Raw genomic sequence first — 21,974 nt, 5'->3', positions numbered from 1 at the left:
CACATTAGGCTGGCCTAACCTGCTCCCATTCCCCAACATACCACCATTTGCCCTCCCATCTAATCCATACCCTTACAACCCCCAAATCCCCTATTTCATGCCATCACTGCCTCCTTACACTCCCATGATGCCTCCACCTAGGGGTGGCTTCAAACCGAGCCGGTTTGCGAGCCCCTCGAGTTTGGCTCGATTTGATTAGTTTTATATTGAGCTCGAGCTCAGAAATAGGTTCGTTTAGATTAACGAGCTGAAGCCGAGTAGAGCAGAGCCAGGTTCGGTTCATCGGCTCGCGAACCGGCTCGTTTTAATGAGCGGCAATTCGGGAATCGGGGGAGTTCTAAATTTTTTTTTTGGGACAGAGAGTCCCGTCTCTTCCCTTCCGTCCTACCGTCTGGGGCCCATACTTCTCTGCCATTTCCATGCCGTTTCAGCATGATTTTCTCGCAAAAATCACTGTCCGTCGGCAGGTATTCATGGGAAACGGGGGATTTTGGTCTTCAAATCCCTCGTTCTCCCTCTCCCTCTCCGATTCCTCAATATCTGTCAAAGACTTCAATTTTTTCGTTTTCCTCTGTTATTTCTTCCTCTTCTATCTTCTTCCTCTTTGATTTCTTCATCCGAAGTTCTTCCTCGCCGACAAAAGAAAGCCACGGTCCGACGGGAGGTAAGCTTTTTATTTAATGTTTTTTTTTTTTGCGTCCCTGACCTAACCCTAAAAAATCTCTAAATCTCGCTTCGTTTCAACAGTGATCCTTCATTCTTTGAAAGATTTTAGAGATATCCCCGAATGGCGAACACTCTCTATTTTTGTAAGTGTTGATAGTTTTTTTTTCATTTTTATCTTCTATAAGTCTAGTTAGCCTTTGGTTGACAGGACTTCGGGGTTCGTTGTATATGTTCCAGATAAAGTTAAATACATCATTTTAATAATTTTTTTACCTTTTTTCCTCAATCAATAAGTTTATCTTGTATCTTTTTCTATCATGTGGTTTTTTTTAAGCATGAAGAGAATTTAGCAGACCATGTAGTTGATTATTATCTTATTACTCACAGGCCTAAACTTTGACCTTCCAATTTCCATCTATTTTGCTATCAGTTGTATTGGTTTTAAATGCATAAAACTTCTGTTCTCTCTTAAGAATCTGTTTAAGCTGAAAAGGATCATTCATCCTTTGCTCGGCATTGCATTCTGTACAGTCGTCATTCATATGTTGTCCTACATTTGGTATCTTATACGATTTTCCTGTGGACAAAGTCTCAAAGTCCTTCTTCTAGTCACAATATGTGGATTATCAACATTTTTAATGTACAATGCACATCTACTTTTGCAAGTTCACTACTTATATTGATCTCTGTTCATTTAGATTGTGTCCATATTAATTATATTTTATCTGGTAGTGGACGTTTTTATCCAAAATGCAATAATTAGTCTTTACCTTTTTTCTGCAGCTTCTATTGTGACTTGGTGCTGCTTTTTTTTTTCATTAACTTGAGAGAATTAAAATTACGATAACATGCTCTTTGAAGCAATTGTGTAGACAAAAATCATGTCCTAACTGCAAAACTGTAAAAAAAAAACCTATCTGGTGTGATCAGAGTTTGTTCTTTCTTCATGTGTCTTTTTCTTATTCCTATGAAACTCTTCCTCTTCCTAAATATAATATTGTGGTCCATAAAACAACCATAATAATTAAATTGTTGTTCACCAAAACAAAATTTTTTTTATGCATATGGAACTCAACCCAATTATGTTATGTTAGACTAGTAACAAGTCTAGAAGTATGTATTCATCATACATATTAGATCAGAACATTTCGGAATACAATACATAATTTTTATTTTTAGACCCAATATTTCGTTGAATTGATACGTTAGATACAGACGGATGTAAATTATCTCTCTTTTTTGCAATCGATTTTTATCCTTCCTCTTCAATTTCTTCATCCGAAGTTCTTCCTCACTGACGAGACGAAATCGATGGTCCGACGGGAGGTAAGATTTTTATTTAATGTTCTATTTTTTTTTTCATCGCTGACCTAACCCTACAAAATTTCTAACTCACGTTTCATTTCAGCAGTGCTCCTTCATTCTTGGAAAGGTTTTTGGAGATATCCCTGAACGGCGAACACACTTTCTGTTTCTGTAAGGTTTGAATTTTTTTTCATTTTTATCATTAATTTCTTGGTATTGATGTTGAATTTCATCAGAATATTAGAAGAGAATGTTGGTATGCTTATTTCCTTCTCTTAGAAGTTTTTAAATTGATATATAAAAAAGGATCGGTATATTGGACTGGAAATTATTGGGTGCAGGGCTACAGGCTCAAAGAGACCCCGCTGCATTGAAAGACAAGGGTCGTTCCCGATTCTCACAACATCACGTACCCTCTAAGAATAGACAACTATCTTAAATTATGTGTAGGATCTTTGTTGTTTGGATAACTTTCTTTTCTCTATGTTTTTAATTTGTAATTTTATTTTTTTGTAGAAGTAAGAATGTCAACACCTCTTCAATTGACATCAATAATTAACACTAGTTCTAGTGTGGCTATAAATAGTGACTCAACTCCACCAAAGTCACTACCCTCTGTCATAGAAGTGGACCCAGATAGAATTACCATAAATGAGGATGAAGATGACTCTACCCATACTTCAAAAAGACAAAAAAAGTCTCATGTGTGTTGGAATTCAAAAAAGTATCACTTAATGGTACAAAAAAGGCTCAATGTGTTCATTGTAAAATCAATTTGAGTGTTATTAGTAGTGGAGTGACCACACATATGAGTCGACATTTGAAACGTTGCACTAGTAGAAAAGTGGCAATGAGAAAACAAAAAACCTTAAACTTTCAACCAGTGGGAGCAGGGTCTAATGTTGATCAGAGTCCATCTAGACTTCCTTTTATGGATTTTGGAGGAAAATATGATCAAGCTAAAATGAGAGTACTCATTGCTCATTGGATTCTTATGCATGAGCATCCATTCATGATAGTAAAAGAGGAGGGATTTATTTTGTAATGAAGATGGCAAATATGAATTACGAGAAAATATCCTGTAAGACCATGAAGGAGTGTATGGAGGTGTATGAGACAGAGAAAAAGAAATTGAAAATTTTGTTAAAAGAGATTAACAAGATTAGTCTTACCACGGATCTTTGGAAGTCCCAAAATCAAAAGATTGAATACATGGTTATTACTGGGCATTTTATTGACAGTAATTGGAAGCTACAAAAACGAGTATTGAGTTTTGTGCATGTTCTTCCTCCTTGTCATGGCGTTGATATAGCAGATGTTATTTATAAGTGTTTGAAAGAGTGGGAGATCGAAAATAATTTTTTTAGTATTTCAGTTGATAATGCAGCATATAATGATGTTTGTATCAAAGTTTTGAAACAAGATTTTTCAAGGAAAAAAAATTTAGTGTGTGGTGGAAAGTTGTTTCATGTGCGTTGTTGTGCTCATATTTTGAACTTATTAATCCAAGATGGTCTTGTTCAGATTAAGGATATCATTGATAATGTGCGTGAAAGTGTCAAATTCATAAATCTGTCTGAGGCTAGACTTCGCACTTTTTTTCTGAAATTGTACAACAATTAGAACTTAGTGAAAAGAGGTTGGTTATTGATTGTCCAACTCGTTGGAACTCCACTTATGACATGTTGTCTTCTGCATTAAAATTCAAAGATGCATTCTCTAGATTTAAAGTTAGAGAACCAACTTATGATTGTTTGCCAAGTTTTGATGAATGGGAAAAGGTTGACATGGTGTGTGAGATTTTAGAAGTTTTTAATGCAGTTACTAATATAATTTCTGGGAGTGATTACCCTACTTCTAATTTGTACCTTAGTGAGGTATATAGGGTAAAAGAAGTTCTGGATTTTCATTCTACAAATGAAAATATTTTCATTAGGACAATAGTTAGTAGAATGAAAGAGAAATTTGAGAAGTACTGGGGTGAATGCAATTTATTGATGGTTGTTGCTTCAATTTTGGATCCAAGGGTCAAATTAAAGTTGATCGAAATGTGTTTTCCAGTGATATATTCTAAGGAGGAAGCTACAATGAATATAAATTTAGTTCGATGCACCTTCTATGAGATCTACGATGAATATGTATCCTTTTATAATGTCGATATAAGAAATGAAGAGATTGTTTCAAGTACTAGCTCTATGGGTGTTTCCACAAGTCGTAGGCCTTCATCAAGTTCAGGTTGGTCAAAGTTAATGAGTTATATGAAACAAAAGGATATATTTAATTCACCAAGGTCAGAATTGGAAATTTATCTTGAAGAAGGTGTATATAGTTGTGAGGAAACTTCACAATATGATTTTGATGTTTTAGAATGGTGGAAAGTGAATCATATGAAATTTTGGGTATTATCTAAGATGGCAGCAAACATCCTTGTAATTCTCATATCCACAGTAGCTTCAGAGTCTATATTTAGTGTTGGTGGTAGAGTACTAGACTCATATCGTTCTTCCTTGGCACCAAATACAGTTCAAACTTTGATTTGTGGCAGTGATTGGGTTCGGGTTCTTCACGGTGTAAAGAAAAATCAAAAGGTGAATTTCTTTGATTAATTATTTATTATGATATTTTTTACTTTATTTTTTAGTTTTATTTATTAAAATTTTGTTTTATGATTACAGCCTGAGAAGAAGAGTGTAGAGATAATGTTACCAGCTACATGATTTTTCATGTTTCTCTCTTCATGGTAATTTTAATATTTTTAACGATATTAAGTAACTAGTAGTGGAAGAGTATTTTTTTATCTAACAATAACTAATTTTTTTTTTGTTTTTGTCATAGGTGGAGATTTTGCTCATGCATGGACGCATATTATTTTCTAGCATTAAGAGAAACAACTATAGTTTGTAATTTTATAATGGATTTATAGTTTTTATTTGGGTGATTGTAAATTGATAGTGATATTTCATTTAATTTTGTTGTGTTTGATTATTGTATGGAACTTATTTATAATGTTATACAGTATATGGAGTGTTTAGACTATTTTATGGCGTGTTTATGGAATGTATAGATAATTTGATGGAGTGCTTATGGAGTGTTTATGGAGTGTTTATGCAGGTATTTATGTATATTGATTATGCCCAATTTTAAGTAGAGGTCATGCCGAATTTTATACAGGTATTATGTACATAGATTATGCTCAATTTTAAGAAAACGTTATGCCCAATCTTATACATGTATTATATATATAGGTTATGCTTAATTTTATGTAGAGGTCATGCCCAATTTTATGTAAAATGTATGTATAATTTTATTTGATATATATTTTTTGAAAATTTTTAAATGTATGTTGAGGCTTGAGTTCAGCTTGAAGCTCGGCTCGAGCTCGGTTAAAATTTTGGGCTCGAGCTCGATAACAATTTTAGGCTCGAGACGAGGCTCGGCTCGAAATATTTAAATAAAGCTCGGCTCGAACATAGGTAGGTTCGAGCTCGGCTCGGATCGGCTCGATGCCACCCCTACCTCCACCCATCCCCCATCTATCACCTCTTTATGACAGTCCCTACGTAGTCTCATCTACCACGTATTCGAGAAAATCCTTGACCAACATGTCCTGACAAATTCTGCCTCATATATTCAACTTTCCTCGGTACAAGGTAGAGGATAAGAACCTAGACAAGGTGGCAATATCACTTGGCCATTGGAAGCCACAACCTTTGGTGCCATTGACATTGGAGTCATTAGTTGCATCATCTGAACCAGATAGATCTACATTTGGCCCCTCTCAAGTTCATGGTGATCCGCCCAAGGTAGAAGAAAAGGTCACTAACGAGTCTCATGGCTTGTCGACCAATTCAAGTGGGTTTGTTGAAAGAGAGAAGGGATATTTTATTACTTACTTGGTAAATCACATTATTTAAAATAATAGTATTTATTTTATTATATTTATAAGTATACCATTATATTCATTTTACCATAAAATTTGATAAAAATAAGAAAAAATTAAATTAACATCAATCATGAATGTATGAGATAATATTTAATAATAAATAAAAATAAATCAAGTTTTTAGTCATTTTTACTCAAATTTGAAGATTATAATATCTTAGAAGGATTTCAATCTATATTTCCTTTTTTCTTATTGAAATGGCTTTCATAACGTTACATGACTAAGAGGGTTTTTGTATCGTTTATGTAACAAAAAAGTAAAATGTATATTTAAGCCATCATTATAAAAACCAATCTACTTCAACCAAGTTTAACCACTAGTTAAACTGTAATGATATCATAATAACATATTAATTTTAAAAAACAAGAAAAAATCATGGAAGAACTGTTAAGTTGTGGAGCCTAATCAACGCCCTATGCTGAGTCGATATGCGGATCGACATTCACAGTAAAATCGTTGTGTGGGTTGGAAGGGGGGCGACTGCTATTTCATTAAGGGCAGTTTAAAAATTTTAATCTTGTATCACGATTGCCCTAGTTTGATCTTTATATTTGGGGCACCGCTATTAAGGTTTTATCATCTGAAGAACATCAATTGCAGACAAAAGAGGTTAGAGAAGAAACTATTTGTAAATGTGTGTAACTTCTCTTGTAAACTATTTAATATTTATAATAGATTACAACAGCGACAGAAGACAAGACGTAGTCTCACCTTAAAACGAACCTACGTAAATCTTGTTTGTTATCGTGTTTGTTTTTCTTTTCTTTTGCGATTATTATTATTACTCTAATTAGTTTAGAATTAAGACATCTAATTCCTAACAAGAACTATATTATTTCCCCCTTTCCCTATATTCTAAGTTTGAAACCTACCCAATCTAGTCCAATTTTGATAACACTAATTCAAACTAAAGTTATCTCATATCTCATTAAACCCAAGTCAACACACTGATCAGGTCTAGTTAAATCCAACTCACCTGAGTTTGAGCATCTATTGACCTGTCTCACTATAAAGGAGACTGTTTGTTGAATCTCATTTGATTTATAATCAGTATTTGGTTACAAATTATATTAAGATATATGTACTAACACTAGGTTGGTCCCTTCAATCACATTGAGAGGATGAGTAAAACTCCATTTTATATATACACATATTAATTTGAATGAACCAACTCCATTTTCAAATACAGATATTAATAATTCTTAAGTACATGCACAATAAGCCATAGAAACCTGATAGAGACAAACAATAACTAAGACAGTTTTAAGTAGATTGAATCAGTTGAAATTTTGACTCATCTAAATAAGTAAAATGAGAGAAAGGGGAAACAGAGACATAAAACATGTCTTTTTTTTCTACTACAACAAACTATCAGTTCTTCTATGTAACCGCCTAAAGAAGCTGAGAAGATGGGATGGGAGGGTAGTCCGATCCTAAATCTCAGAAGCTGAGATCTAGGGGGGGTCTGTCTTGTCTGATTTGCTACTACAACAAAGTATCAGTCCTTGTAGGTAACCTCCTAAAGAAGCTGAGAGCAGGGAAGGGTAGTCTGTTCCTAAATCTAAGGGGGGGTCTGTCTTGTCTGATTTGCTACTACAACAAAGTATCAGTCCTTGTAGGTAACCTCCTAAAGAAGCTGAGAGCAGGGGAGGGTAGTCTGTTCCTAAATCTAAGGGGGGTCTGTCTTGTCTGTTTTGCTACTACAACAAAGTATCAGTCCTTGTAGGTAATCTCCTAAAGAAACTGAGAGCAGGGGAGGGTAGTCTGTTCCTAAACCTTGGGGGTCTCAAAGCATATACACCCCAAAGCGCCACCACCAGCCTCAATGGCACAGTATAAAAAGCTACTGCAGCAATCAAGCAAACCATGACAAATAAGAAGGTAGCTCGTGGGTCTCGCCAGCTCAAAAGTGCCTGCAGTCGCTCTCCTTGTGTTGCTAGATCCCCAACCACCGTCTGTATCCTACCTGCAACACTCCTCAGCCGATCATATCTCATCCTTACAATATCTGCACTTCTTGTTGTAGGGAAGGTATCAAACTCTTCATCCAGTTCATCCGGGTAAACAGATTCAGCATATGACAACCTTGTATCCATGTGAGGGGGATGCCTTGGGCGAGCTCGGTAACGCCACAAACCTGTGAATGAAATAGAAAGCAGGACTGTGGGGAGGATTAATTCGGGGATGACCACAAACACCAGAAAGATAAGAAGGAACAGGACTGAATGAAGAGGACGGTTCCAGCTCCTGAGAGTTTCCAACCACCTGCCGGCAGCAATGAGACCTGAGAGAACTGATACCAAACGGAAGAAATTAGCTTTGCTTCTTCGCATACACCACAAGTGTGAGTCATGGTCTAGCATGTACTCCACAACTTCACGACCAAGAGGTGGCTCAGCACGGCTAAGACGGGCAGACACTACATTCATTGTCTGGGATCGCAACATCTCCAACTGATTCACTGTTAAAGGAGAGATGTAATGCATCTTTGGAAGCAATGCCTGAGTGTAGAGATGTAGTAGATTTGCCATATTTGCAGATGAAAATCGGATAGCTAGATGAAGTTCACCCATCTTTTTCACTCCAGATGTGTGCAGCATAAGAAGTGGGTATGCATGGGTGTAAACTCGATCGGATTCAAGAGTGGATAGCCTGATCCTTACCTTTCCTATTCTTGAATCAAGAATGTTGTATAAACCTGAACTTTTATCCAAGTGACTATTGTCAAACACACCAATTGTAATCACTGTGCAAGGATCAAACACTTCCCATGTGTACTGCTCGTTCCACTTAGGTGCCAAATTGTCAATCACAGTGCGGCTCCGAACCCACTTTTGCCCATACTTAGCAACACAATAAGCATCCACAGAGCCAATTTTTCCTTCTTTTATTTTCATGGGCAGTAAGCCAGTGGCACCCAGAATACCCATCTCAAGAACTCCCACATTGGGTTTCCACAGCTGCTTTGCAGTTGGACGCATATCACTACTATACATGGTAGATTCATCCAATACATGATATCCACCATCAAGACATATCCGGAGATGAATACGACTACCAACTCTAGATGACCCCATTTTTGAGTCCCCAAAGCCATTATAGTTCTTGTAGTCAAGACCCAACCACCTTGAGACCACCATCTTATCATCCAATCTTCGTTCAATTGAGTTGACAGGTATAATCACTCGGCCAACCAGTTCATCACGACCTGGACCAATTCGATCCTCAACACTAACCATCACGTAATCTTCAAATGGCTCAGCCACAACAAACATGAGATCCTCATTCCAGATTGGATTGGAGATACTTCTGTTAGCTGAAGGAACAGCTGATCGAGTCCTTAAGACTTGGTTTGCCACTTGTGCTTTGACATACAGCTCAGGATATCTCATAATTGTTCCTCCTTTGTCACCAGGAACCAAATCTTGTGCTTCAATCACTGAAACACGAAGGTACCAAAGCTTTGGAGAAAGATAAACTTTAGATTTTATAGATCCAAGTCCATCTCCATGCACGTTTTCTGCCTTTGAATGCCAACCTTCTGAGAAGGCCTCATCAGCCTGAGTACCATACCACACAGATACCATAATCTCACCCTTTCCCTTGTCACCTTTCCTATCCTCTATTCTGTACCACTGTGGTGCCAATGGACTATCAGGAGGGACCCGACGAGGTACTTCACTCAGATCAAATGCAATCCTACCCACATAGTCATCCCCCCTCTCCTTTATAAAGATCTCCACCATTGAAGACTGTACACAATCTTTGGAGAAGGCAAATGTTTGATCCCAGTCACGTTTCTCTGAAGCAGGTTTAGTCACACCCTTATAATTTCCAAGCTTCACTTCTGCATGAGCGTCACCACCAATTGCAAGATCCCGAGCCTTCACAACACGGACATAAAGGTACTGCATTTGCTCCACAAGATCATAGGTTGAGCTTGTCTTATCTTTGCTTGTCATTCCACCACCCAGAGAGGGGCTAGTCTCCTTTAACTGGAACTCACCGCCACTACCAACAAGATGATGAAAAGAAGGCCCTACAGGATCAGGAAGGAGTGGTACAAGTTTAGCAGCAGCAATCACAACCGGTTTTATCTCATTCGGCCTGGTCTCCACAGAGTTGCCCTGTTTTTGTTGCTGCTGGATCAGTTGCTGGTTTTGCTGCTGCCGTAACTGCACCGATTGTGAGGAAGATGCTTGAGTTATCTTCTGCTTTTGAACATGTGTATTGTTTCGGTCCTTTTCATTTTCTGCTGATTTCTGTACAGCATTGCTTTGTGAGGAATGTTCATCTTGGGTGGTTATATAAACCTTTAAACTAATTTCACCACGTATATGAGAAAAGAGACTGCGTTTATCAAGTGTGAACAGTTGAACCATCTCCTCTCCTTGTCGAGCAATGCTCGAACCATATATTCGAACCTTGCCCAAGAAATTGCGGCTGTTGCCAGATTTTTTCTCGTTATAGATATTGACTTCAATTGTTCGATATGGGAGATCAGCAGGGTTGCTGATGTCAAAGACAAGTTTCTCATTCCAAACTGGATTGAGGTCTTTGTACTTGGATAGAGTCCTGAGCCGCTGGTTTTCAAAGTCAACTTCAACAAACGGAGATGAGGAGCCCTGACCATCTTTTGGCATCAGGTTGTGGGCAGCAACCACCTCTATCACTAGTTTTTCTCTTCTCATCCTTTCTCTGGAAAAGAAAGGAATCAAAAGAAAAGCAGTTAGGATTTTATTTCGTTAAACCACTTCTGGCTTAAGTCAGATTCTTTAACAAAGACAACAAGTGACGAGCACTGAGATTCTACATCGAAAACATGATGTTCAATAAACATGTTTGAGGATAAACAAAATGGAATGGAATCGTGATTCGTGAAGGCTGCCTGAGAGAGAGAGATAAACAAATATATGGAGACGAGGAAGAAAAACGAGAGAGAAGACGGAGTGGGAAACAAGTTCCCTATATCCACTAGAACGAAAAGGCAAAGAAGAAAAATGGACTAGAAAGATAAGAGCAGTAAGAAGAATGAAAAAAAAAACAGCAAAAGGAAAACAGGTGCCAGGTTTCGAACTTATTTCTCGAGCACCTTGACCGGAGAAAGTAACAACAAAGGGAGTTTGGAGTATCTGAAACAGAAGGAATGTCGAGGAAAAGGGACAGCTGTGAAAATGAAAAGAAGAGGACAGACGGAGAGAAACATTAGCTACTCAAGTTCACTCCTTCATCCAATAAACACGAGGAACCAGGCATCATCGGAAGCCAAAGGAAAGAGTCTCAACCAGAAGAAACTGACCGAAGAAGATGTACTCCGAAACATTTGACCCTACTCGTTTCATTCTATTCGACAAAACTGAAAGAACAGGAAGTGAAAACGATTCTAAACGACATCTAAAAGAAAACGAAAACACATCATTTTTCTCTTAGGTTGAGAACAAAAGAAAAGCATCTTGAAAAGAACAAACAGTAAAACGAGTGCCTTAGGAACTGAAAAACCATAAAGCGTTTCGAAGTAGAGAAGACATACCAAGTTCTCAGTGCCTGTTGGTGATAGCAATGAAGAAGCAAGAAGTGAACCCGCTAGCCGATTGTTTTCATGGAGGAAGTTCTTGAAACAGAACCGGTAGCAGTCTTCTAGTGTACTACTTGGTCAATGGTCCTCCCATTACCCAGCGAAGCTAAAGTTCCATTTTTGGAGGAAACCTGAAAAAGTAAAGGAAGGCAAACACGCAGAGAGAGAGAGAGAGACAGAGAAAGAGTAGGAAAGGGAGAAGAAACTGAAAAGCAGAGTCGGATTTGGGGAAGGGTGCGAGTATCGCACAATGTACAAGGTGGCAAAACGGGAGGCTCAATCGACTAAGTCCGGTAGAGTGGCGGGCTGCCAGGGATTCAGACGTTTGCCACAAGCGAGCAACAGCGCTTGCTGTATCTGCAGATTCTGAAGAGAATCCGATATTATTTTCGGTAACTATTAAATAAGATTTTCGCGCTCTCGGATTCGTCTCCTTCCACTTTCCAGAATAGCTTCTCTCTCCTTCCTACGGTAACCCTTGTCGCCTCTAGCCCTGCCGTTACAGAAGTCAGAAGGAATTGGAATTGGGTAAACGCTCCCTCGCACTGACAGGACACATTAAAAGAAGAGAGGTTTGTCGTCTTTTCTTTTTCTTAAGTGTGCTCCTTTTTCGTACATCGCAAGCTCTTCCTGCTGGTGAAAATTGAAAAATCTGATGAACCCATAATCGATAATAATATCGTTCCCACAAAATATATCAACGGAAAGCTCTTGTTTCTCTGAAACGTTTCCTTCTCGACCATTTATTACGGTTCATGGAGATGTCTGGTTTGATCTTCACACAGGTATTTGCAGTTGTCGTCTTAACGAAATACATTTGATTTACAAGCACGCGTGGTGCCATTCAAGGCAAAAATCCTCAATTCAAACTTCAAAACTGTTCTGGTTGTCTCGAGACGATTTCCAAATTCCAAAGGCAATCGAAAGAAAACACAGGATGACACATATAACAATAAATATTCAGGATGATACAGTGGAGAAATTTTCTGCTTGCATTAAACAATTAACTATCTTATTCTTGGACGAATTTTTCATCCATAATTCCATATAGATTTTCCTTGCCCCCAAGAACAGTTTACTCGTCTAGACTCTAGATAGGTAACCCCCCAGGACCAATGACAGGGTGAAACTGTAGACTCAAAAACAGTTTTTTTCCCTTTTTTCCCTTGAAGATCATTCCTTACCAGTACTGCTGACCCGAATGGACCGACGATCATCACTGCTTTTAGCTTCGTTGGCGTCCGTAGTTCCATTAACCTGTAGAATGCCTGCTAATGTAGAAGGTCAAATCTTGTTTAATATCGGTCAGAGTTTCCCTCTCAAGTACAACCTTCATTGGATAATAATTTATTGGCGTAACTTCGCTGCTTCTGCACACTCAGTCAGCTGCGCAGAAACTGAGAAGCTTCAGATGTGAGAGATCCGTATTTGTTTGGTTAAATAGTCCATACGTCTGCTTTCCTTGGATCGAATGTTTGTCCAGACTCCCATTGATTGTACTAAGCATCCAATCAACTACCCGAACTCGGTGAGAACCGGGAACTTAAAAAGAAACTTGAGCAGCATAACAATGGCTGTCCTAATAAATTTCTGTATTCTAATGTGTAACAAGATTACATATTTGTACATACATATGTAAATCAAATCGAATAAAAAAAAGATTATCATTCAGGATCTTTCGAGATCTTGGTTTCAAGGTTAACTTCAACACTTCTTCTCAAGGTGGAGTGTATATTAATGATACCAATTTGTCAAGTAATGTCTCAAATTGAAATAAACTAACAACTTAGTGTATAAGTCTGCAGTTTGGTTGTTGGTTCATATATGTGTTGTTTTAATCATGCCTGATTGCATTTTTTCACAAACTAAATGACAATCAATTTCGATGTGTTTGGTTCACTTATGAAAGAACGGGTTTGAGGCGACGTATAGAGCAGCTTGGTTGTCTACAACATGACCAGCTGAGTATATACGATTTTTAAGTCCTTCAAAATATTCTTCAATCAAGTAATTTCGCAACATGTAGTAGCCATAGAACAATACTCTGCCTTGGTAGTTGATCGAGCCACCATTGTTTGCTTCTTTGTTTTCCAAGAAATGGGTGATTGTCCGAAAAATATACAATACCCTGTTATTGACCTTCTTGTGTCTCTACAGCAAGCCCAATCTGCATCACAAATTACATTTAATTGAAGTATACTTGTAGAAGATAACATAATACCTTGTCCTAGAGTTTGTTTCAAGTATCTAAGGACTTTATGTGGTGCCTTAAGGTGTGGTGTATGTGTTTTTTTCATAAATTGGCTTAAAACATGGACGACGTAGACCATACGTGGTCTAGTAATGGTCAAGTAGATCAATCATCCCACACAACGTATGTATGATGAAGGATTATTTAGGAGTTATCCATCGGATTGTGTAAGAATAAGTTTTGCTCCATTGGGAACCTTGTAGTTTCGCTCCTAGAAATCCAGATCTTCTAATATCTCCAAGGCATATTTCCTTTGGGAAAGGAAAATCTCCTTTGTAGACCTTGCTACTTTTATGCCCAAAAAATATTTGAGTTGACCAAAATCCTTAAGTTTAAACTGCTTGGATAATAACTGTTTCACATCTTCAATTTGTTGCAGATTGTTATATGTCAAAACCACGTCATAAACATACACAAGTATTGTAGTAAAACTTCCCTTGTGGGATTGGACGAATAATGAATAATCTGTTTTTGGCTGATGAAACCCAACAGTTTTTAGGGCTATGGAAAACTTCAAAAACCATTGTCTAAAAGCTGTTTCAAGCCATATAATGACTTATTGAGTTTGCACACTCGAGTCTCCCCCTTTCGTCCAAAACCTGGAGGTAGGGACATGTATACATCTCCATTAAGATCACCATGTAAGAATATATTGTTGATGTCGAGTTGGTGAAGATGTCATCCTTGAATAGTAGAAACACTCAGTAGAACACGTACAGTAACCACTTTGGCAACTCGGGCGAACGTCTCCTGATACTCGAGTTCTTCAACCTAGTTGTATCCTTTGGCGACCAAGCACACTTTGTAACGTTTGATGGTGCCATCAGATTTGAGCTTCACTTTGTACACCCAATTACATCCACTGGGTTTCTTGCCAGGTGGAAGAGAGATGAGTGTCCATGTGTGGTTAGCTTGTAGTGCTTGATTTCATCATGCATGGTTTGATGCCATTTAGGATCCCTCGTGGCCTATAAGAAACTAGTTGGTTATTTGGTAATGGTTAATGAATTGGCAAAAACTTTATGAGAGCTAGATAAGTAGCCATAAGAAAAAACTTGAGAGAGTTCATAAGGTGTACCTGATGTTGTAACCACGCTGGAGGAAGATAATTGTTCAGGTCGTGATGGTAAGGTCACTTCCACATAAATTTTTTGAAAGAAGTTGGGTCGTTTAATTGGTCTGGTAGATAGTCAATGAGCAGGGGATGGCAAGGGAGTGGGAGAAGGTATATGAGGAGAAGAAGCATTATCAACATTTGCAATCTCATGACTTTCTGACTCAGTAGGCGTATCTGGTATACGGTCATCATAAAAAACAAATATTGTGGGAGGAGAAATCATGAGACTCTCATTGGTAGTGGAAATGTGTTGAAGAGTGAATTCTTTTTCAAAGAAGGTAACATCTCGGGATACAAACACTCTATGGAGTTCAAGTTCATATACTCTATATCTTTTTTGTCCATAAAGGTACCAAGAAAAATGCATCGAATTGTATGCACGTTAAATTTGGATGACTTGTGGGCAATGGTGGAGGCAAAACATAAACATCCAAATACTCGTAAATGTGATTAATTAGATACAATATTAAATAACTGCTCATAAGGTATTTTATCTTGCAAAACTAAGGTAGGTGTCTGATTTATGAGATAAGTAGCAGTTAAAATAGCATCCCCTAAAAATCTTTCAGGAAGATAGACTTGAAAAAGTAAGGCTCCGGCCATGCTTAGCAGGTGTCTATGTTTGCGTTCTGCTACCCCATTTTGTTGTGGGGTGTGAACACAACTTGTTTGGTAGACAATGCCTTTGGACAAGTAGTAAGTCGCAAGAGTAAATTCAGAGCCATTATCACTACTCACAACTTTTACCTTGGAAGAAAATTGGGTTTCTACCATACTAATGAAATTAGTCAGGTGAGTCTGAGTTTCAGATTTGTGGAACATCAAATAAATCCATGTGCATCTAGTAAAGTCATCCAATTGGTGAGGAAATATTGAGCCCCAGACATAGATGCAATTTGGTAACCCCCTCTCTAGATATCAACATGCAACATTTCAAAAGATGATTTGCTAAAGATTTTGCTCAAAAAAAATGACAATCTAGTTTGTGTAGCTAAGGGTAAACCATACAATTTTTGAACTACAAAAGTTTTTATTAAAAAAATGAAATGAAATAGATACTTTATTTGAAGGATGCCCGAGACGCCAAATACCAGAGGGGTGGATGTACGAAATAGCGGGATTATTTTTGTGGGTGATCAAGGTAGTAGAGACTCTTCCATTTAGTTCCGTCCCATTCATTTTCCCTGAGCGTAGGTCCTGTATGGCTAAAAAATGGGTAAGGAACACAGTGAGGTAGAGAGAATGATAAATAAGGTTGCTTATGGAAATGAGGTTTAATTGGAAAATTGGGACACATAAAACATCGTGAAGAATCAAGCTAGAAGATAAAACCACTTGATCAACATGTGTAACATTGGCATGAGAATCATTTGGTAATTTCACTATTTTATTCGTAACAGCTCTCCAAGATGCAAGCAATTCAGGACAACAAACAAAATGATCAGTTGCTCCACTATTGAGGACCCATGTGGCTTGTATAAGTACCACATTTCTTGCTTGAATTCTTAACGGAAAAAGCTGCTACCTCAGGTTGAACTATGCTCCTTTTAGCTGACACATCTTTCTATTGTTCATTCCTGAGCACGAGGGAATAAACCTTGCTAATCTTAGGCAAATAGTCTATTGTCAATATTTGTCCATGTACTATAGTAAAATATTCAGTTAATCCCATGAGAAAATTGATGATTTTATGTGTTTCTCGATAGGATAGTTTTTCTTTCATGGTTTCACAACTACATTTGGAGATAGGACAGAGAACATCTCTCTCTTCCCACAATCCTTTGATCCTGGTGAAATAGGATTTAACAAACATATTATATTGTATGCAAACAAGAACGGAAGGGAGGTGAATTCTATATCTGTTGAAATGAGCCGTAAATACCATAATTTTAGGATCTAAATGATTCGTTCCCTGATTTTACGATCTGGTTTGGATCTATCTTTAGGGTGTAATTGTATCATTAAATACCTCAATTTGAGAGAAGAATACATATCGAAAAATTATTTTTTGAAACCTCTGTTTTACATGGTATCAGAGCAGAAGAATTCTCTTCTCCTTCCAGTAGCCGAAGATCAGAGTAGTGCTCCTGTAAGTCATTGAAAAAAACCAGAGTAGAAGCTCTCTATTTTTTCTTCTCTTGCCTGACTGTCTCCACACTGTCTCGAAGAAGAAGAAGAGCAGCAACTCTATCCCGTAGCTGAAGAACGTCGCCGACGACCGCACCACCAGCAAGGTTGTCACCGACGACCTCACCACAAAACCGAAGACGTCCTGCTATCGCCAAAGACACTCTGTCGTCGTTGTGAACACCGAAGATGTTGTTTGCATTTTTCTTCCATTCGTCGCCGTAACACTAAACCACCACCCGAACTCCAGAGGAACTCGAACTCCCAAAAGCCGACGAACCGTCGGCTAAGTTCACGACCGTTACCATCCCCAAAATAAGCAAACGAACCGTTGCCGTCGTCGAAGGAGAAGACACGAAGGTGATCGTTTGTTTTTTTATTTTCTAACTTAGGAACTACTGTTCATTTATTTTTTGTCGATTGAACCGAACAAGATCGACCGAGACCGACGGGTTAACTCAGCGGATTAGACCAAGTTATCGGACCGGACCAAACTAAATTCCCAGACCGGATCAAATTGGACCGGACCAAATTTTCTAGACCGAACAAAGTTGTGGTTGGGACTATTTCAGGTCAACCTAATGGCTACCACTACAGGCACATCAACAGAACTTATCCCAGTACCAACACCGCAGATTATCATCCACCAAGAGAATTTTTCCTTTCCAACTTGAATCATCCTCGATGAGACGAATTACTCATTATGGTCTCAGCTCATGCAGATGTGTATTTACGCTCACAACAAAATTGGATATCTCACAAGAGAAACGAGAAAACTAGAATTTGGAGATCCCAATCTTGGTGCATGATTATTGAAAATCAAAGAGTGAAAAGTTGGCTTATTAACTCTACGAGTCCGTTGCTAATGGAGCGATTTATTCGCCTCTCCACTGCCAAGGAGATATGGGAAACCGTATAAAAATTGTTCTATGATGGATCAGACAAAACCTATATATTTGAGTTGAACCAGAGATTTTTTTTTGCCAAACAAAATGGTAGACCAATGAATTGGTTGCTATTTTCCAGGAGATTGATCATAGAACTACATCTCAGGAAGGAACAGTTGAAGGGCTAATCCAGTTGCACTCTACGATGGCTAGACTTCGAGTTCATATTTTTCTCAGGGGGCTTGACTCTGAGTTTGATCAGTTTCGTGGAAAAATCTTGCGAAAAGACCCAAAACTTGATTTGGAAAGCACATATGCATATGTCAGAAGAGAATATCAACAGAGACAGACAATGGGGAGTAATCGTCCAATCTCAGAGAACTTGGCTACGCTAGTCAACCAAACTCGACAAGGATATCAAGCAGTCGAAACACTCAATCCTCTAGAAAAGCCAACAACCAGGTATTCACTCACTGTGGGGAAAAAGGACATCCGCAACAACGTTGTTACGAGATTATTGGCTATCCGGAGTGGTGGGACTTCTCATAAAAACCTCGTAAAAAGATTGTTGGGAAAGCCATGGCAACATCTACCGAAGAACAACTGTTGCCTACAAAAAATGTTGCCCATCTAGGTATTATCTGTAAAACATCAATATTCTTTTCAAATTCTAAGAATAGAACTTGGATTATTGATACAGGTGCATCCGATCACATGATGAGAGATTCCAGTCAGTTAAAATTTGTCCTACCTTCTCCTCAATCCGTTATTTCCACCACCAATGGTAGTACCTCTCTTATTATAGGGGAAGGATCTATTATCTTGTCTAATAATCTTACATTAGATATTATCCTTCTTGTTTCATCTCTTGAATACAATTTGTTGTATGTTAGCCAAATTACTTCAACTCTTGCTTGTACTGTAACTTTCTGACCCTCATTTTGTGTCTTTGAAGATATTCTAACCCGGAAGATTCTTGGTTATGGTGTTAGACGGGGCAAACTCTACTATTTGGAGTTGACAGAGAATGGGGGATCGAAGATCAGTCAGGCCAATCAAGCTAGCAGTAAAGACAGTGCTCAAGCAACTATATGGTTATGATACCGAAGATTCGGTCATCTTTCCTTTGGTTATCTCAAGAAATTGCAACCAAGACTTTTTTCAGGTTTGAATAAATTGAATTTTCATTGTGATACTTGTGAACTGGTTAAGAGCCACCATATCTCTTATTTACCAAGTTTGAATAAAAGTTTTGAACCGTTTGAGGTTATTCATTCTGATGTTTGGGGTCCTACAAAGGTTCCCTCTATTTCTAGAGCTCATTACTTTTTGACATTTATTGATGAATGTACTAGAATGACTTGGGTATCCTTACTTATACAAAAGAGTGATGTGTGTCTAGCATTTTAGAATTTTCATCAAATGATACATACTCAGTACCAAAAGCAAATTCGTGTTTTGCAATCTGACAATGGTACGGAGTTTGTTGATGTTTCTCTCAGAAATTTTTTGAACAATCATGGAATTCGTCATCAGACCTCATGCACCTATATACTCCCCCAACAAAATGGATTGGCAAAGAGGAAGAATAGACAACTTTTGGGAGTAGTGCGCACGTCCCTCTTCGACATGAACATGCCTCAGTTTTATTGGGGCGAAGCTGTCAAATTTGTTGCCTACCTCATTAATCGAACACCTTCTTGAGTAATAGACTTTCAAACTCCTCAACACAAACTGCAATCCCTAATATCCATTCCCCGTCTTCCGAATCTTGAACCCCAGATTTTAGGGTGTGTCGTATATGTTCATATCCCAAAACATCTTGTGAAATAAACTTGATCCATGTGCCAAACGATGTGTTTTTGTTGGCTACTCTAAATTTCAAAAAGGATATCAATGGTATGATCAACACACCTGGAAGCTTCATGTGACTCTAGATGCCTCTTTCCATGAATTAGAGTTGTATTACTCTAGGGGAGTTGTCTCTCGGAATTCTCTTTAGGGGGAGAGTTCAAGTGAAGAGAATGTTCAACTAAAGAATAATAGTGGAGGTGCTGAGTTAGAAGTAATAAATGAATTTTTTTAAACAACCAGTTGTGCAACAAGACTGTGATCACAACCATGAAGCCGAAAGTGAGCCATTAATTTCTCCTAAAGAACCCTCAGAGTTGCCTTTGTCTGCACCATCAACTAAAGAATCAACCCAGAATGTTCCTCCTCGGGTAAATACGAACCATGTGTTTAATGAGTCAAATGAAATGTGCATTCCTATAGAAAATATTATTCCTGGATATCCACAAAGATTGAATAGGAGAGTTCCAAAAAAAAAGTATGAACCTGGTCCTGAAGCCCAGACCAAATACTCCGTCAACAACTATGTATTCTCCCATAGGTTGACTAAATCGTATGTATTTACTATTGATCAATTATTCATGGTTTTTATTCCTAGTAACATGCAGGATGCATTAGCTTATCCAAAATGGAGAAAGACGATGAACGAAGAGATGGAAGATCTACAAAAAAATGCCACTTGGGAACTTGTTCCACAGCCTAAAGGAGTGAAGACAGTTGGATGTCATGGGTGTTCACGGTGAAACTCAAACCGGATGGAAGCATTGAAACATATAAAGCTCAACTAGTTGGAAAGGGATATATGCAAAGGTATGGGGTAGACTACCAGGATACTTTTGCACCAGTAGTTAAGATCAATACAATTCGCATTCTTATATCTATAGTAGTAAATTGAGATTAGCCTTTGCAACAAATCGATGTTAAAAATGTCTTTCTCAATGGAAACTTAGAAAAAGAAGTCTACATGGAGCTACTACCCGGAGTTAAAAGCAGTTCTTTGTGTCAATGTGAAGTTTTTAAATTGAAGAAGTCATTGTATGGGCTGAAACAGTCACCTAGAGTGTGGTTTGGGAGATTCTCGGCTACAATAAAGGAGTTTGGCTATAAGCAAAGTAACTCAAATCATACTTTGTTTATAAAACACAAAGAAGGTAAAGTAACAACTTTAATTGTGTATGTTGAGATATGGTCTTGACAAGAGATGACCCAGGTGAAATGCAAGTTTTAAAGGAGTATTTGGCCACTAAATTTGAAATGAAGGATCTCAGACAGGTTAAATATTTTTGTGGAAATTGAGGTAACAAGATCAAAACATGGAGTCTTCCTTTCACAACGAATATATAGATCTGCTAGCCGAAACCGAAATGCTTTATTGTAAACCAGTAGAGACACCCATAGAAATACATCATAAGCTCGAAATTCTCCCAGATCAAACCCCAGTAGACAAGGGGCGTTATCAACGGTTAGTTGGAAAATTAATGTACCTAACACACACAAGGCCAAATGTAGCATATGCAATGAGCGTTGTGAGTCAATTCATGCATGCACCAAGTGAAGAACATATGGAAGCTGTCTATCAGATCTTGAGATACTTAAAGAGTGCTCCAGGAAAAGGTTTGTTATTCACAAAAAAAAGGTATCCCTAACATTGAAGGATACACAGATTCTGATTGGGCAGGTGATCAGACAACCAGAAGATCCACGTCTGGTTACTTTAATTTTGTGGAAAGTAATCTTGTCACGTGTAAAAGCAAAAAATAGAAGTTAGTATCAAGATCAAGTGCTGAAGTTGAATTTTGAGGCATGGCTCATGGTGTATGCGAATTGTTATGGATAAGAAATATACTAATGGACTTAGGGATTGGATATGTTGAACCTATGAATCTCCACTGTAATAATAAGGCAGCCATCAAAATTGTACAAAATCTTGTTCAACATGATCACACTAAACATGTTGAAGTTGATCGTCGTTTCATCAAGAAAAACCTCGATGCAATGATTACAAAATTTCCTTTTATTCCATCCGAGAGTCTCCTGGCTGATATGCTCACGAAGAGAGTATCAGAGAAGGTATTTTATGGTATAATTGACAAGTTGGTCATGATCGACATTTATGCACCAACTTGAGGGGGAGTGTTGAAATGAGTTGTAAATACTGTAATTTTAGGATCTAAATGATTTGTTCCATGATTTTACGATATGATTTGGATCTATCTTTAGAGTGTAGCTGTATCATTAAATACCTCCATTTG

The 21,974-nt window shown here is 37.9% G+C and overlaps 2 protein-coding genes across 2 annotated transcripts; one reads left to right on the top strand and one right to left on the bottom strand.

Moving 5' to 3' along the window:
- Nucleotides 1-7,159: 7,159 nt before the first annotated feature.
- LOC137962322 (FT-interacting protein 3-like) lies at nucleotides 7,160-11,627 on the bottom strand. Its single transcript, XM_068809123.1, has 2 exons — nucleotides 11,445-11,627; nucleotides 7,160-10,612 (listed from the first exon to the last, which is right to left on the bottom strand). The coding sequence occupies exon 2, from the start codon at nucleotides 10,603-10,605 to the stop codon at nucleotides 7,615-7,617; it is 2,991 nt and encodes a 996-aa protein (XP_068665224.1). The 5' UTR covers nucleotides 10,606-10,612; nucleotides 11,445-11,627; the 3' UTR covers nucleotides 7,160-7,614.
- Nucleotides 11,628-17,687: 6,060 nt separating this feature from the next.
- On the top strand, nucleotides 17,688-19,575 carry LOC137963059 (uncharacterized). The gene is made up of 6 exons (XM_068810242.1): nucleotides 17,688-17,897; nucleotides 18,011-18,476; nucleotides 18,572-18,655; nucleotides 18,827-18,965; nucleotides 19,110-19,236; nucleotides 19,309-19,575. The coding sequence occupies exons 1-6, from the start codon at nucleotides 17,688-17,690 to the stop codon at nucleotides 19,573-19,575; spliced, it is 1,293 nt and encodes a 430-aa protein (XP_068666343.1).
- Nucleotides 19,576-21,974: the final 2,399 nt, after the last annotated feature.

This window comes from Aristolochia californica, unplaced genomic scaffold (genome assembly GCF_029961685.1).
Source record: "Aristolochia californica isolate CCGP_79_NKW_82.1479 unplaced genomic scaffold, dmAriCali1.0.hap1 SCAF_4, whole genome shotgun sequence".
NCBI lineage: Eukaryota > Viridiplantae > Streptophyta > Magnoliopsida > Piperales > Aristolochiaceae > Aristolochia > Aristolochia californica.
This window is presented reverse-complemented; position numbering and strand designations above follow the sequence as displayed.

Coding starts and splice junctions, on each gene's coding strand:
- LOC137962322 (XM_068809123.1), bottom strand. CDS start 10,605: ATGAGAAGAGAAAAACTAGTGATAGAGGTGGTTGCTGCCCACAACCTG.
- LOC137963059 (XM_068810242.1), top strand. CDS start 17,688: ATGGTCTCAGCTCATGCAGATGTGTATTTACGCTCACAACAAAATTGG. Junction 18,477..18,571: donor ACATCTACCGAAGAACAACT/GTTGCCTACAAA, acceptor TTATTGATACAG/GTGCATCCGATCACATGATG. Junction 18,656..18,826: donor CGTTATTTCCACCACCAATG/GTAGTACCTCTC, acceptor GTGTCTTTGAAG/ATATTCTAACCCGGAAGATT.